Here is a 14,160-nt window from a genome sequence, read left to right as displayed (position 1 = left end):
TAATCAAATAATATTTTTGAATGCCAACTAAATATGAGATTTTGTTTTGACACTCAACAGGTCAGAGAAACATCACATTATAAAAAGAAAGTGTCACTTGAACAGAAAGTCATTATGTTTAGTGAAATAAACAGGCACAGAAAGAGAGGTATCACATGTTCTCACTCATAAGTGGGAGATAAAAAAGTTAATCTTATGAATGTAGAGAAAAGAGTGATAGATATCAGAGGCTGGGATGGGTGTGTGGGTGCAGGAGAGAGAAAAGTTGGATGAAAGATGTAAGTTCTATTGTAGAATGATTATGTTAACAATATATTGTATATTTCAAAGTAGCTAGAAGAGAGAGCTTGATTTATTCCCAACGTAAAGAAATGATAAATATTTAAAGTGATGGATATTTCAAATACTCTACCTTGAACATTATACATTCTATACATGCAATTAAATATCACATGTATCTCATAAGTATGTAAAATATGTATCAATAAAAAATTTAAATAAAAATTTTAAAATGTGTCATTCAGCTACTCGTAAATCTCAAAAAAAAAAAATCTTAGTAGTATGATTATAGTCATATAAAACTGATACCTTTCTGGAGTTCCAAGTTTCAAGACATAGGTACATCTGGATGAGGCTTAATCAGGTATGGGGTAAGTCTTAGGCATTTCTAACTCTATGGGCTCAGCTGAGGAACTCTGGCCAACTCTCCCTAAAGAGCTACTCCTTCTTTTCTATATTTTTCACAATTGTGCCTTAAATTTAGAGAATTTCTTGTTATGCTAAGTTGCACAAATATTTTTTAAATTTCAGATAATTTGAAGAGTTGAAAAATGTTTTAAACAAGAAACACTATAATCAATATCTTAGAAAGATCTAGTTGACTAAAAAGCGCTGACTAAAAAGCGCTTAAAAACAAAACACAACAAAATCATGGGCATAAAACACAACAAAACACAACAAAAATCATGGGCATAAAATAGGCAAAGACAAGGGCAAATATTGACTATGGAGATCTAAATGGAAAGAATGAATGTTGATTTGAGTAAATAGGTTGTAGCCAGAACATTTTACCTACTTCGAACTTTTACCTGGATATAGTAATGAATCGTGAAGGAAAGGAAGTTGGGTGAAGTTTGAAGTAAAATCGGCAAAAGATACAAGAGAGATGAATTAATGACAAAAGGTAAAGAAAGAGAAAAAATTCTGTGTGGAGGCAGATTACAATCTTCATTTTTTGGTAACAGTGAGGTTAGAACATATAATGGAAAAGGGACTTGGGATATAAATAGAAAACTCTGGAAAGACTTCACACGAGATGGGCTTTTGATCCCTGTAAGAGTCTCTCCACTTGGGACTACAATTGTGCTGTGTTCTTAAAACAAAACCAATATTTTGCATGTTGGCGTGCAAAGCCCAAAACAAATATAACAATTGTGCATGATCAAAGTTTTAAAAGTCTACAAATTAGGTGACATTTGTTTCTTTCAGGTACATACACAGGTGAATCAAATCTTTCCTGCTTCTGATGCTACAAAATATGTGTGCTTTATGAAGAAACTGATGAATTTAAGAGTCTTGACCTTGGCTATTTCTTGAAATTTTGTAGAATCAATTATAACAACGTCCAAAAATGCTTGTGATGAGAATATATTTAAATAGAAATCAAGAATTTTTAATGTGACTGATGTTAAGTGACTGGTAATAAATAATTCTATTTGGGTTTGGTATGTCTTAGACTTTGAAGAAGCAGCAATCCCTTCTAATCAAATTAAAGCAACAAGCTCAGGGACAAGCTAACTAGGTAGCCAAAAAAGCTCAGGCATTCTTACTGAGTATTGTCAGAGGACAATAGATTAACAAGCTGCCTCAGCCAAGTAGAATTCATGGAATGACACAAAAAGAGGGGCACATGTTTATTACATGCTCTGACCAGGGTATATAAGCCTCCTTCTACACATGCTGGCATTCACACTCAGGATCTTGCCTGAATAGCAAACCAACTTACCACTCCTGACACCATGAGTTACTACGGCAGCTACTACGGAGGCCTGGGCTATGGCTGTGGAGGCTTCGGTGGCCCGGGCTATGGCTATGGCTGTGGATGTGGCAGCTTCTGCAAACGGGGTTATGGCTGTAGCTATGGAGGCTACGGATATGGCTCTGGCTTTGGAGGCTACAGATATGGCTCTGGCTTTGGAGGTTACGGATATGGCTGCTGCCACCCATCATACTATGGAGGATACGGATTCTCTGGCTCTTATTAAATGAATTGTTGAAATTGGAAGCAGAGGAGAAACCTCCAAATGTGTTTGGTCCTGTCCTGTGCTTTCATTCCAGAAAATCCATTCTATTGTCTTCACCATCAATGGACAGATATTTATCAATGGTTAAGCTGCTTCTATGAATACTAGTTGTTTTTTTACTTTCGGAATCTGTCACCTGAAATCCTATTCATGTATAGCCACTCTAGTTTGTTCTCCTAAATTTGCTTTGTTTTTCTTACCACCATTACCATCATGTTATCTATCAAGATCCTAGCAAAAACTTGTATTTTGCTTTTATCTAATACATGAATTAAAGTATAAATATTTTGGTTCTTTTCAATGTTTTCGTTGTTATTATTTAACATTTTATTTTGCAACTACTATAAAAAGTTTACTTATGACGCAGTGAGATCTGTGGCTCCATAGTGGAATGTGATGAAAATCTTCCTAGTTCACCATGTTACGGAAGCTTGAGAACAAGTAAGAGATCATATTAACAAGAGATAAAAATAACTTGCCCCTGTCTATTTACTTAGGATGTCAACCCCTCTCAAGTGTCCCTCAAGTGTTCCTGGAATCACTAAGGACAGTGTCATTCTCATATTCTGCTGTGTAACATTGTTGTTAGCTGAATGTCTTCTTGGTACCACTGTTCTGGCCAGGCATGTCTTTGCTTTTTTTCCACCTTCAGTTGAGGTTGTGGAAAGGAGATTGGGAAGTTTCACTCATTTCCTAGTCAGAACTACACTTTGTATTTAGCGTCTCCCTGAAGGCCATTGTCCCATATTTGACTGATGCAACTCCCACTGGAATGTGGCACTGAAACCCAGTGGTACAATGCTGCACAAAAAATTGGAGGTAGTTTGCAAATGTGTTCTCCAATTCTGTGGGTTGTCTCTTCACTTTGTTGATTGTTTCATTTGCTGTGCAGAAGCGTTTTAACTTTATGTGATCCCATTTGTCCATTTTTGCCTTGATTGCCTGTGCTTACTGGGTATTACTCAAGAAATGTTTGCCCAGACCAACATCCTGGGAGTTTCTTGTGTTAAGTGAAATAAACCAGGCACAGAAAGACAAATGTCACATGTTCTCACTTATTTGTGGGATCTAAAAATCAAAGCAATAGAACTCATGGAAGTAGAGAATAGAAGGACAGTTACTAAGGTCTGGGAAGGGTATTTGGGGAGGGAAGTGGGGCTGGTCAATAGGTGCAAAAAAAATAGAAAGAATAAATAATGACAGTACTTGATAGCACAACTAGGGGACTATAGTCAATAATAATTCAATTGTACATTTTAAAATAACTTGTAGAATTGGATTGTTTGTAACATAAAGGATAAATGCTTGGGGACAGGGCTACCCCATTTTCCATGACGTGATTATTACACTTGGAAAGCCTCTATCAAAATATCTCATGTACCTCATAAATATATGTACCTACTATGTCCCCACAAAAGTCAAAAATTAAAAAAAATAAAATAAAAGAAAGAAAACTGGGGTAAGCCTGAAACTAGGCCACATAAAACTTAGAAACTAGGCCTCATAAAAAAAAAGAACTTAAAAAAATTAACACCAGGTGGCTCTGGATAGGGTCCCACCCTGCCTCAATAGGGTCCCACCCTGATAGGGTCCCACCCTGCCAATTCCGGGAAACAACCTCATGGGGTCCCACCCTGCCAATTCCGGGGGTCCCACCCTGCCTCGAAGTTCCCGGAATCAACAACTCCAGGAAAAAACCTCATAAGGTCCTGCTCTAACCAATTAGAACAAGACACCTTGCTCAGGCCATAGCTAGACCCAATTACCACGCGCCTAAAGCTTTGTTTGAATTTCGCGCCCTAAGCTGTGTTTGAACTTGTGTTTGCCTATATAAACAGCCTGTAACAAGCAGTCAGGGTCCCAGGGCCAACTTAGAGCTTGGGACCCTAGCACGCTAGTAATAAATAACTCTCTGCTGTGAATCTCGTGTCGGTGATCCTTCGCGGCGACCCCTGCCCAGGAAGGAATCGACAGTTCGGTTCCAACATTTGGTGCGTTGGCCGGGAAGTGGGGTCGTCCGAGGACCCCCGACCCATCCGGCGGAGACCCATCTGGCCCGGGCCACGGACTGCTGACTGAACGGACCTACCAGGTACTTTTGTTTTGTTCTGTCTGTCTTGCCGGCTAACTCTGAACTCTGGGGAGTACTCCTTCTGAATTAAGTGGGGAAGGGGGACAGACGTGTCCGGCACCTTCCCACTTACGCCCCGGGGGACGCCCTGGCAGTAGTCTGGGAGAAGGCTGACGACTCAGTCAGCCTCTTCAAATCTGTAGGCAGGCCGCCCCTGCCGTCTGAATATTTTGTGATCTTGTGGCGCCACTCTCTGGCCGCGCGGCTTCTCCTTACTTGTCTGGTCTTTGTTTTTGTTACTTTCGTTTTGTCCTTGTTATACGTGGACGAAATAAGACAGACGTTGACGACTCCTTTGTCTCTGACCCTGACTCACTTCCCTGACGTTCGGGCTCGAGCCCACAACCTCTCCATAAAAGTCCGTAAGGGATGATGGCGAAAATTCTGCTCGTCCGAGTGGCCTACCCTCCATGTTGGGTGGCCCCGGGACGGAACATTTGACCTCCCAATTATCTTACAGGTTAAAGCAACAGTGATGGATCCTGGGCCACACGGACACCCAGACCAGGTGGCCTACATAATTACTTGGGAAGATCTGGTCCGAAACCCTCCCTCTTGGGTGAAACCCTTCCTCCATTCCCCTTCCCCATCCCAATCTACCCTCCTTGCCTTAGAAGCCCCAAAGAATCGGAATCCGGACCCGCATAAGCCAGTCCTCCCAGATGAACCCCAGAGGGACCTCCTCCTTCTTGATCCCCTGCCTCCTCCACCTCAAAACCCCCTTCTGGGACCTCCACCTTACGCTTCACCCTTGCCCCCTGTCTTGTCCCCAGCTCTTTCCTCTACCGCCTCAGCCCCTACCCTTTCTCCAACTTCTCTCTCGGCCCCTCCCTCCACCCCGTCTCCTTCTCCAGCCCCGCCCAAACTCACCCCTCGGACGCCGCCGCCGACACCTCCTCGTCTCCGCTTGCGGCAGACTGAGGACCCAGAAGGCCCTTCCACTTAGCAATCCTCCCTTTTTCCCCTCCGTACTGTCACGGTCCAGTACTGGCCCTTCTCTGCCTCTGACCTCTACAACTGGAAAACCCATAACCCTTCCTTTTCCCAAGACCCCCAGGCCCTAACCTCGTTAATAAAATCCATTCTCCTCACTCAACAGCCCACTTGGGATGATTGCCAGCAACTCTTGCAGGTCCTCCTAACCACTGAAGAAAGGCAGCAAGTCCTCCTGGAGGCCCGGAAAAATGTGCCAGGACCAGGAGGCCTCCCAACCCAACTTCCCAATAAAATAGACGAGGGATTTCCCCTCACCCGCCCAGACTGGGACTATGAAACGGCACCAGGTAGGGAGAGTCTCCAAATCTATCGCCAGGCTCTGTTGGTGGGTCTCAAAGGGGCAGGAAAGCGCCCCACAAATTTGGCCAAGGTAAGGACCATAACTCAGGAAAGGGATGAAAGCCCGGCAGCCTTCATGGAAAGGCTTCTGGAAGGGTTCCAAATATATACCCCATTAGACCCAGAGGCCCTAGAACATAAGGCTACCGTAGCTATGGCATTCATAGACCAAGCTGCATTAAATATCAAAGGAAAACTCCAAAGACTAGATGGAATCCAAACCTATGGATTACAGGAATTGGTTAAGGAGGCAGAAAAAGTGTATAATATAATAAGAGAGAAACCCCTGAGGAAAGGGAAGCCAGGTTAGCGAAGGAACAGATAGAGCGAGAGGATCGTAAGAACCGAGTGAAGGATAAGCATTTAACAAAAATCCTGGCGGCAGTTGTGAGAGAGAAAGGACCAGGGAGAGAGGGAGAGAAGCGGAGGCGGCCGGCTGGCCCCCGTGTCTTCGCATCATGGCAGCCACCGCTATGCTGGTCAAGGACTCTGCTAAGTTAACCCTTGGGCAGCCACTAACTGTTATTACCCTACATGCTCTAGAGGCCATAGTGCGGCAGCCCCCGGACCGGTGGATAACCAACGCACGCCTAACCCACTACCAGGCCCTCCTACTGGACACGGACCGCGTCCAGTTTGGCCCTCCGGTCACCCTAAACCCTGCTACGCTGCTGCCGGTACCAGAAGACCAACCAAACCCACACAATTGTCGGCAAGTACTGGCTGAGACCCATGGAACATGGGAAGACCTTAAAGACCAAGAACTCCCAGACGCGGATCACACCTGGTACACAGACGGCAGCAGTTACCTTGACTCAGGTACCCGGAGGGCGGGAGCGGCGGTAGTAGATGGCCACAACACCATTTGGGCACAATCACTACCTCCTGGCACGTCTGCACAGAAGGCTGAGTTAATAGCACTAACCAAGGCCCTAGAGCTGTCCAAGGGAAAGAAAGCCAACATTTATACTGATAGCCGGTATGCCTTTGCAACGGCTCATACTCATGGAAGTATCTATGAAAGAAGAGGTCTCCTAACCTCAGAAGGAAAGGAAATCAAGAACAAAGTTGAAATAATTGCCTTATTAAAAGCCCTTTTTCTTCCTCAAGAAGTGGCTATAATTCACTGCCCCGGGCATCAGAAAGGACAGGATCCAGTCGCAGTAGGACGAAACCAGCCACATAACTATTGAACATACTTATACCCCAGAAGACCAGGAAAAAGCAAAAGCCATAGGGGCTATAAAGAACAAAGACACTAAAAACTAAGAAAAAGGTGGAAAAATAGTCCTTCCCCAAAAGGAGGCCCTGGCAATGATCCAGCAGATGCATGCCTGGACACACTTGAGTAATCGAAAGCTAAAATTACTGATTGAAAAAACTGACTTTCTAATCCCAAAGGCAAGTACCCTCGTAGAACAAGTGACATCTGCCTGTAAGGTCTGTCAGCAGGTAAACGCTGGGGCTACCTGAGTGCCAGAAAGGAAACGAACTCGTGGTAACCGCCCAGGAGTCTATTAGGAAATAGACTTCACTGAAGTAAAACCTCACTATGCTGGATATAAGTACTTACTGGTGTTTGTAGATACCTTTTCAGGATAGGTAAAAGCCTACCCCACCCGGCAAGAAACGGCACACATAGTAGCCAAGAAAATTTTAGAAGAAATCTTTCCTAGATTCGGACTTCCCAAGGTAATTAGGTCAGATAACGGGCCGGCCTTCGTTTCTCAGGTAAGTCAGGGGCTCGCCAGGATATTGGGGATTAATTGGAAATTACATTGTGCCTATAGACCCCAGAGCTCAGGACAGGTAAAAAGAATGAATAGAACAATAAAAGAGACCCTTACTAAATTGACCTTAGAGACTGGTTTAAAAGATTGGAGACGCCTCCTATCCTTAGCTCTGTTAAGGGCCCAAAATACACCTAACCGTTTTGGGCTCACTCCATATGAAATCCTCTACGGAGGACCTCCCCCTTTGTCAACCTTGCTTAACTCCTTCTCCCCCTCCGATCCTAAAACTGACCTACAGGCTCGGCTAAAAGGACTCCAAGCAGTACAGGCCCAAATCTGGGCCCCCTTGGCAGAACTGTACCAACCAGGACATCCACAGACCAGTCACCCCTTCCAGGTGGGAGGCTCTGTCTACGTTAGACGGCACCGTACTCAAGGACTAAAGCCTCGGTGGAAAGGACCCTACATTGTTCTCCTGACCACGCCCACAGCCATAAAGGTTGACGGAATCTCCACTTAGATCCACGCATCCCACGCCAAGGCTGCTCCAGAGACGTCCGGACCAACACCACTTGAGACATGGAAACTCCGACGCTCTGCGGACCCACTCAAGATAAGACTCTCTCGTATCTAACTCCTTGCTTATTGTTTGCCCTTCTTCCCTGCGCCGTCTCTAGTGTAGTTTTTGACGCTAACCCCCACCGGCCATTTAGCCTGACCTGACAGATAATTAATTTTAATAATCAAGAGGTCTTAAATAAGACCTCCGAGAATGCTCCTATAAAGACTTGGTTTCCAGACCTCTATTTCAACCTAAAAAAATATATATATAGCAGAAAAGATAAAAGACACAGGCCCCTGGTTTACTGGTCCCACAGGAGTCCTATTAGGAACTCCTCAGGATAGACAAGAATGGAAAGGACAGGCTAGAAAGGTGTCCATCAGCCGGAACGGGTTTTATGCCTGTCCCGGATTCAGGACAGGACAAATGAAAAAAACTTGTAGAGATCTGACTCACTTGTATTGCAAAAGCTGGTCCTGTGTGACTACTAATAATAAAAAGTAGAAATAGGCCACAAAACCTTAGTATATAACCATGTCCTTTGTCCAGCCCTGTACCACAACCCGATGTTCGGAAAATTGCAACCTGGTTCGCATCAAGTTTGAAGATGCGGCAAAATCTGATAACAGATAAATAACAACAAGGTTAATATAAGGTCTCTATTTATACCAGCACAACCCGCCTAAAATTCCCCTCCAAATCAGACTATTAGTCAATCCAGACACTGCCCCTGTTGCAGTAAGGCCAAACCAGGTTTTATTAGAAGCTAGGAAGCCCCCGGTTTCCATATCGGAGAAGCCCCAACTAAAAGCTCCTCAAAGCACTTCCCCGCCCTTAATCTCCCTCACCCTCGCCGACATGTTAGGAATTAGAGTAGCGGCTGGAGTTGAGACCAGGACAGCAGCCCTAGTGCATGGTAACCATCATCTGCAACAACTTAAAGTAGCCATAGATAAAGACCTTAGAGCCATAGAACAACCTATCACAAAACTTGAAGAGTCCTTGACTTCTCTGTCTGAAGTTGTATTACAAAACCGACGAGGACTAGAAATTGTCTTTCTGAAAGAGGGTGGGCTCTGTGCAGCCCTAAAAGAGCAATGTTGTTTTTATGCAGATCATTCAAGAATAGTTAAAGATTCTATGGCAAAACTAAGAAAAAGATTAGACAAAAAAAAAAAAAAAGAGAAAATCTCAACAAAGTTAGTTTAAAAATTAGTACAACCAATCCCCTTGGCTTAGCACCCTAATCTCCACCATCTTAGGACCCCTCATCCTGCTCACGCTCATCCTGACTTTCAGGCCATGCATACTCAACCGCTTACTCACCCTTATTAAAAATAGAATAAACATAGTACATGCTATGGTTCTGACCCAACAATACCAGACCCTCAGGACTGAAGAAGAGGCTCAAGATTGAGCCTCTGACACAAAAAGAGGAGGGAATGAAACTAGGCCGCATAAAACTTAGAAACTAGGCCTCATAAAAAAAAAGAACTTAAAAAAATTAACACCAGGTGGCTCTGGATAGGGTCCCACCCTGCCTCAATAGGGTCCCACCCTGATAGGGTCCCACCCTGCCAATTCCGGGAAACAACCTCATGGGGTCCCACCCTGCCAATTCCGGGGGTCCCACCCTGCCTCGAAGTTCCCGGAATCAACAACTCCAGGAAAAAACCTCATAAGGTCCTGCTCTAACCAATTAGAACAAGACACCTTGCTCAGGCCATAGACAGACCCAATTACCACGCGCCTAAAGCTTTGTTTGAATTTCGCGCCCTAAGCTGTGTTTGAACTTGTGTTTGCCTATATAAACAGCCTGTAACAAGCAGTCAGGGTCCCAGGGCCAACTTAGAGCTTGGGACCCTAGCGCGCAAGTAATAAATAACTCTATGCTGTGAATCTCGTGTCGGTGATCCTTCGCGGCGACCCCTGCCCAGGAAGGAATCGACAGTTCGGTTCCAACAAGCCGGAGGGGTGCTTTCTGACTTTTTTTTGTTGCACCCTATTAGAGGCTCTTAATAGTCTATATAGCTTGTTGTGAATAGGTGATGACACAAAGTCACATGAGAATAATACACAGGAGGCTTTACTGATAAGAGCCCTTCTTGGCTCTCAACTCTGGCTTCATTTCTCAGTCAAGTTCAAGTAGCCCGGCTCGTTTTTCTCTAGGAATTTATTCTCATCCAAAAAAATTCTTCTGTTCCTTTCAGCCTTGTTTTACAAGTTCACCACCCTTAGCCAGGCATCTTGGAACACCAACAGTAAACACAGAACCCTCCTCTGCTATGTTTTTCAGTCAACTTTCAAAGTAGTGAAAGAAGCCTGTTTCACCAGTTTGTCTGACATGACGAGGCATGTCTGAATCCGCTTATATTCAAATTTGGACCCCTACTATTTATCCTAGAAAATCTTTTTATCCTCTTGTAAATCTAGAAGAGGAACACTATTTTATAAACGATTTCTCATAGAAAAAGTGTTACCTTTTTGTCTACACTATAGTTTCGATTTCAAATTTAGAAACTAAACAATGGATGCAAAAAGATGGAGAGAAGAAAAGAAGAAAGAAATCCAAAAACAAAGAAAAATGCATAGTTTAAAGGCCCAATCACATTTAGAACACATTCCATGTTTTATGTTATTTTTTAATTGACTCAATAATGGTATGTATTTATGGGGCACAGAGTGAAGCTTTGATATATATTATGTATAATAATCAGATCAGGATAATGAGTATGGATAACTGATCTTTTATGAAGTTGAAATGAGAACCAGATATAATACCTGTCCAAGTGCTGTTAAACTGAAAGACAGTGATTCAAAGACCCTCCTGCAGATACCCTTTGCAAATACTTAATTTTGCTAGTGAGGTTTTGTAATCTAAGGTTTAGTATGTTCTAAATTCCTTGGACAAAATAGAAGAGTTAATTAATTATTAATTAAGCTGATTTTTAGCTTTAGCTAATTATTTTATGTTCTAACCAAAAAGAGCAGGAGAATAGCCTCTGTAGATTACAGGAACTATAGTTACTATTCTGTATGATTTCTATCTTTGATTTTTTTATTGTCCTTTGTCAACTCTAAAACTTAACAATGTGTGAATTAGTCTGCATATTTATATCTTCTCTATAAGGGTTGTAAGTATATATAAAGCTTCCCTTTATAAACATATAAAAAATGGTGGCTGCTTTTAGAGAACAATTATTTAGAATGTACAATATGTGACTAGTCAACCTAATTTTCTCCAGACAGACATTATATATCCTACTAGAGATGACCTTGTAGACAGAAAATCTGTTACCTTTTTACTACAGCACAGTTTCTATTTCAAATTTGAAAACTAAACAAGGGAAGCAAAAACAGCAACAAAAATTAGGTTTAAGTGCTGGCCTGATTTGAAGGTCTTTTTGATTTCCGATCTGAACAGTCCAGGTGCTGTTAAATTCGATTTTTACCCAGATATAATTTGTGATGCTCCTGAATGTCATGGCTTTTAAAAGTATATTGCAAAGATTTTTTTTTTTTTTTTTGAGACGGAGTCTCGCTCTGTCGCCCAGGCTGGAGTGCAGTGGCCGGATCTCAGCTCACTGCAAGCTCCGCCTCCCGGGTTTACGCCATTCTCCTGCCTCAGCCTCCTCAGTAGCTGGGACTACAGGCGCCCGCCACCTCGCCCGGCTAGTTTTTTTGTATTTTTTTTAGTAGAGAAGGGGTTTCACCGTGTTAGCCAGGATGGTCTCGATCTCCTGACCTCGTGATCCGCCTGTCTCGGCCTCCCAAAGTGCTGGGATTACAGGCTTGAGCCACCACGCCCGGCCGCAAAAGATGTTTTTATTCTTCGTTAGATTGTTAAAGAATTGGAAGCTGGGAACGTGAAAGATATTTCTAAATTGCAGTCACTAAATAGTTCTGCTGGGAGAACTGAAATTTTGTAGATGTTTATTACAGTATATCAGTAAGACAATAGAACATGCAATTCTTCTGAATGCAAGTAGAGGGGGAATTTCCTGATGAAAACTATAGACTCTAATTTTGAGGAAGGTATAATAGTGTCGTGTGTACCTAGACATGCTTGTGAATAGTGATTGCATAATTTAGGATCCAAGATTAATGTTGAAGGATAGAATTGGAGAATGAATAATTTCTTGAAACATGGATACAAAAAGTAAAATTTCTTTCCTCTACCAAAAAAAGCTTTTTCAGACATAATAATCATGGTCACATCTTATTACTGCACTCAGATTGGTCACAGAAAACTCTAATAAAGCAAATCAATATAAAAACTCTTTAATCAATGAAAAATGCTGTATCAATATGAAAGATCAATTGAATCAATATTGTATTGGATATGTGTATAGAATAAAAATTCAGGATACCTGAGCAATTTGGTAATCTGAATAAAAGTATTTCCTTTCATTGGAAATATGTTTGACAAACATCACTGCTGACCTCTGAAATTTAGAGAACTAGGTTGCAGCTATGAATCCATCTATGGTTTGAGCTACGAACTTGGAGATTCTGAGGCTTAATATTGTTATATATTTAGTTATGTTTCTGCCAAGCACCTTACGATGGGTTGTAGAGACAATGTGGATTCTATTGTTTAATTGGTTGACAAGGACACTGTGATCGCTTCAGCCACTCAAGTCAGAATATGGAGAGGCTTTGCATGTCTCTTCTGTCATCTCCATAGCCAATTGGTAGCTATTTTGTGCTATCTTCTTAATAGATACATAAAACTTATAATTCTTTATAAATATATTCAATTTCATTTTACCTTTTATCCAATGCTCGTGGTCACAATTTGCCACTTGGATTATGGCTGCACCTTCTCATCTATTCCTATCTGATCTCTGAAACTCAAAACCTGCTACCTTTCTTTAGTCTCTTTGTTTAAAGTTATTTGTTTAAAATGGCTCCTAATAGCTCTCTCTGGGATGACAAATAATGCTGCTATTATGATGAAAACAATGAAGTGCTCAATATGCTGATATGGAAGGAAATTTCATTAAAAGGCATGACACAGAAGAGCCTGGACCATGCAGTTGGCTCATCAGGTATGATAAGATACTTAGCAAACACCGACTGAATTAAAATGTGTATTTACCTAAATGATCCATAATCTTGTTAAATATTTGCCTTTATAGTAGCTCCTCCCTTACCTTGCTCTTCACTTCTCATAAAGAGTTCCTACTCACTTTCAAAATTTAACTTAAGGGATTGCTGGGTCAAATGGTATTACTGGTTCTAGATCCTTGAGGAATTGCCACACTGTCTTCCACAATGGTTGAACCAATTTACACTCCCACCAACAGTGTAAAACCGTTCCTATTTTTCCACACCCTCGCCAGAATCTGTTGTTTCCTGACTTTTTAATAATTGCCCTTCTAACTGGCGGAAGATGGTATCTCATTGTGGTTTTGATTTGCATTTCTCTGATGACCAGTGATGATGAGCTTTTTTTCATGTTTGTTAGCTGCATAAATGTCTTCTTTTGAGAAGTGTCTGTTTATATAATTTGCACGCTTTTTGATGGTTTTTTTTTTCTTGTAAATTTGTTTAAGTTCCTTGTAGATTCTTGATATTAAACCTTTGTCAGATGGGTAGATTGCAAAAATTTTCTCCCATATACCCAGAGGATTATAAATCATTCTACTATAAAGACACATAATCACGTATGTTTATTCCAGCACTATTTACAATAGCAAAGACTTGGAACTAACACAAATGCCCTTCAATGATTGACTGGATAAAGAAAATGTGGCACATATATGCCATGGAATACTACGCAGCTAAAAAAAAGAATGAGATATGTCTTTTTAAGGGACATGAATGAAGCTGGAAGCCATCATTCTCAGCAAACTAACACAGAAACAGAAAACCAAACACAGCATGTTCTCACTCATAAGTGGGAGCTGAACAATGAGAATACGTGGACACAGGGAGGGGGACATCACACACAGGGGCCTGTCGGGGGTGGGGAGCAAGGGGAGGGAAAGCATTAGGACAAATATCTAACACATGCAGGGCTTGAAACTGAGATGTTGGGGTGATGGGTGCAGCAAACCACCATGGCACATGTATACCTATGTAACAAACCTG

The 14,160-nt window shown here is 42.1% G+C and overlaps 2 protein-coding genes and 1 long non-coding RNA gene across 10 annotated transcripts in view; 2 read left to right on the top strand and 1 right to left on the bottom strand.

Annotated features, from left to right (window-relative positions):
* Window positions 1-14,160, bottom strand: part of LOC112425049 (keratin associated protein 13-4) — a 179,750-nt gene that overhangs the window by 91,052 nt on the left and 74,538 nt on the right. Inside the window, exon 1 of one of the 6 annotated variants that reach the window (XR_011622773.1) lies at window positions 12,836-13,003. The exons of 4 other annotated variants lie outside the window; for them this stretch is intronic. The gene's annotated coding sequence lies outside the window, so the exon portion shown is untranslated. Of the gene's footprint in view, window positions 1-12,835; window positions 13,004-14,160 lie in introns of those variants that run through there. One more of the 6 variants, XR_011622778.1, reaches the window with a different exon arrangement.
* Window positions 2,019-2,264, top strand: LOC105472949 (keratin-associated protein 19-3). 2 transcript variants are annotated; one of them, XM_024790062.1, is made up of 2 exons: window positions 2,019-2,103; window positions 2,173-2,264. In XM_024790062.1, the coding sequence occupies exons 1-2, from the start codon at window positions 2,019-2,021 to the stop codon at window positions 2,262-2,264; spliced, it is 177 nt and encodes a 58-aa protein (XP_024645830.1). The 2 variants fall into 2 exon arrangements, with proteins under 2 accessions (XP_024645830.1, XP_024645829.1); XM_024790061.1 differs by having other exon boundaries at window positions 2,019-2,145; window positions 2,200-2,264.
* Window positions 13,062-14,160, top strand: part of LOC105472752 (uncharacterized) — a 47,737-nt gene continuing 46,638 nt past the window's right edge. For both annotated transcript variants that reach the window (XR_011622782.1, XR_981773.2), the window contains exon 1: window positions 13,062-13,115. This is a non-coding gene — a long non-coding RNA (uncharacterized lncRNA). The remainder of the gene's footprint in view (window positions 13,116-14,160) is intronic.

The sequence above is a fragment of the Macaca nemestrina genome, chromosome 4, assembly GCF_043159975.1.
Source record: "Macaca nemestrina isolate mMacNem1 chromosome 4, mMacNem.hap1, whole genome shotgun sequence".
NCBI lineage: Eukaryota > Metazoa > Chordata > Mammalia > Primates > Cercopithecidae > Macaca > Macaca nemestrina.
This window is presented reverse-complemented; position numbering and strand designations above follow the sequence as displayed.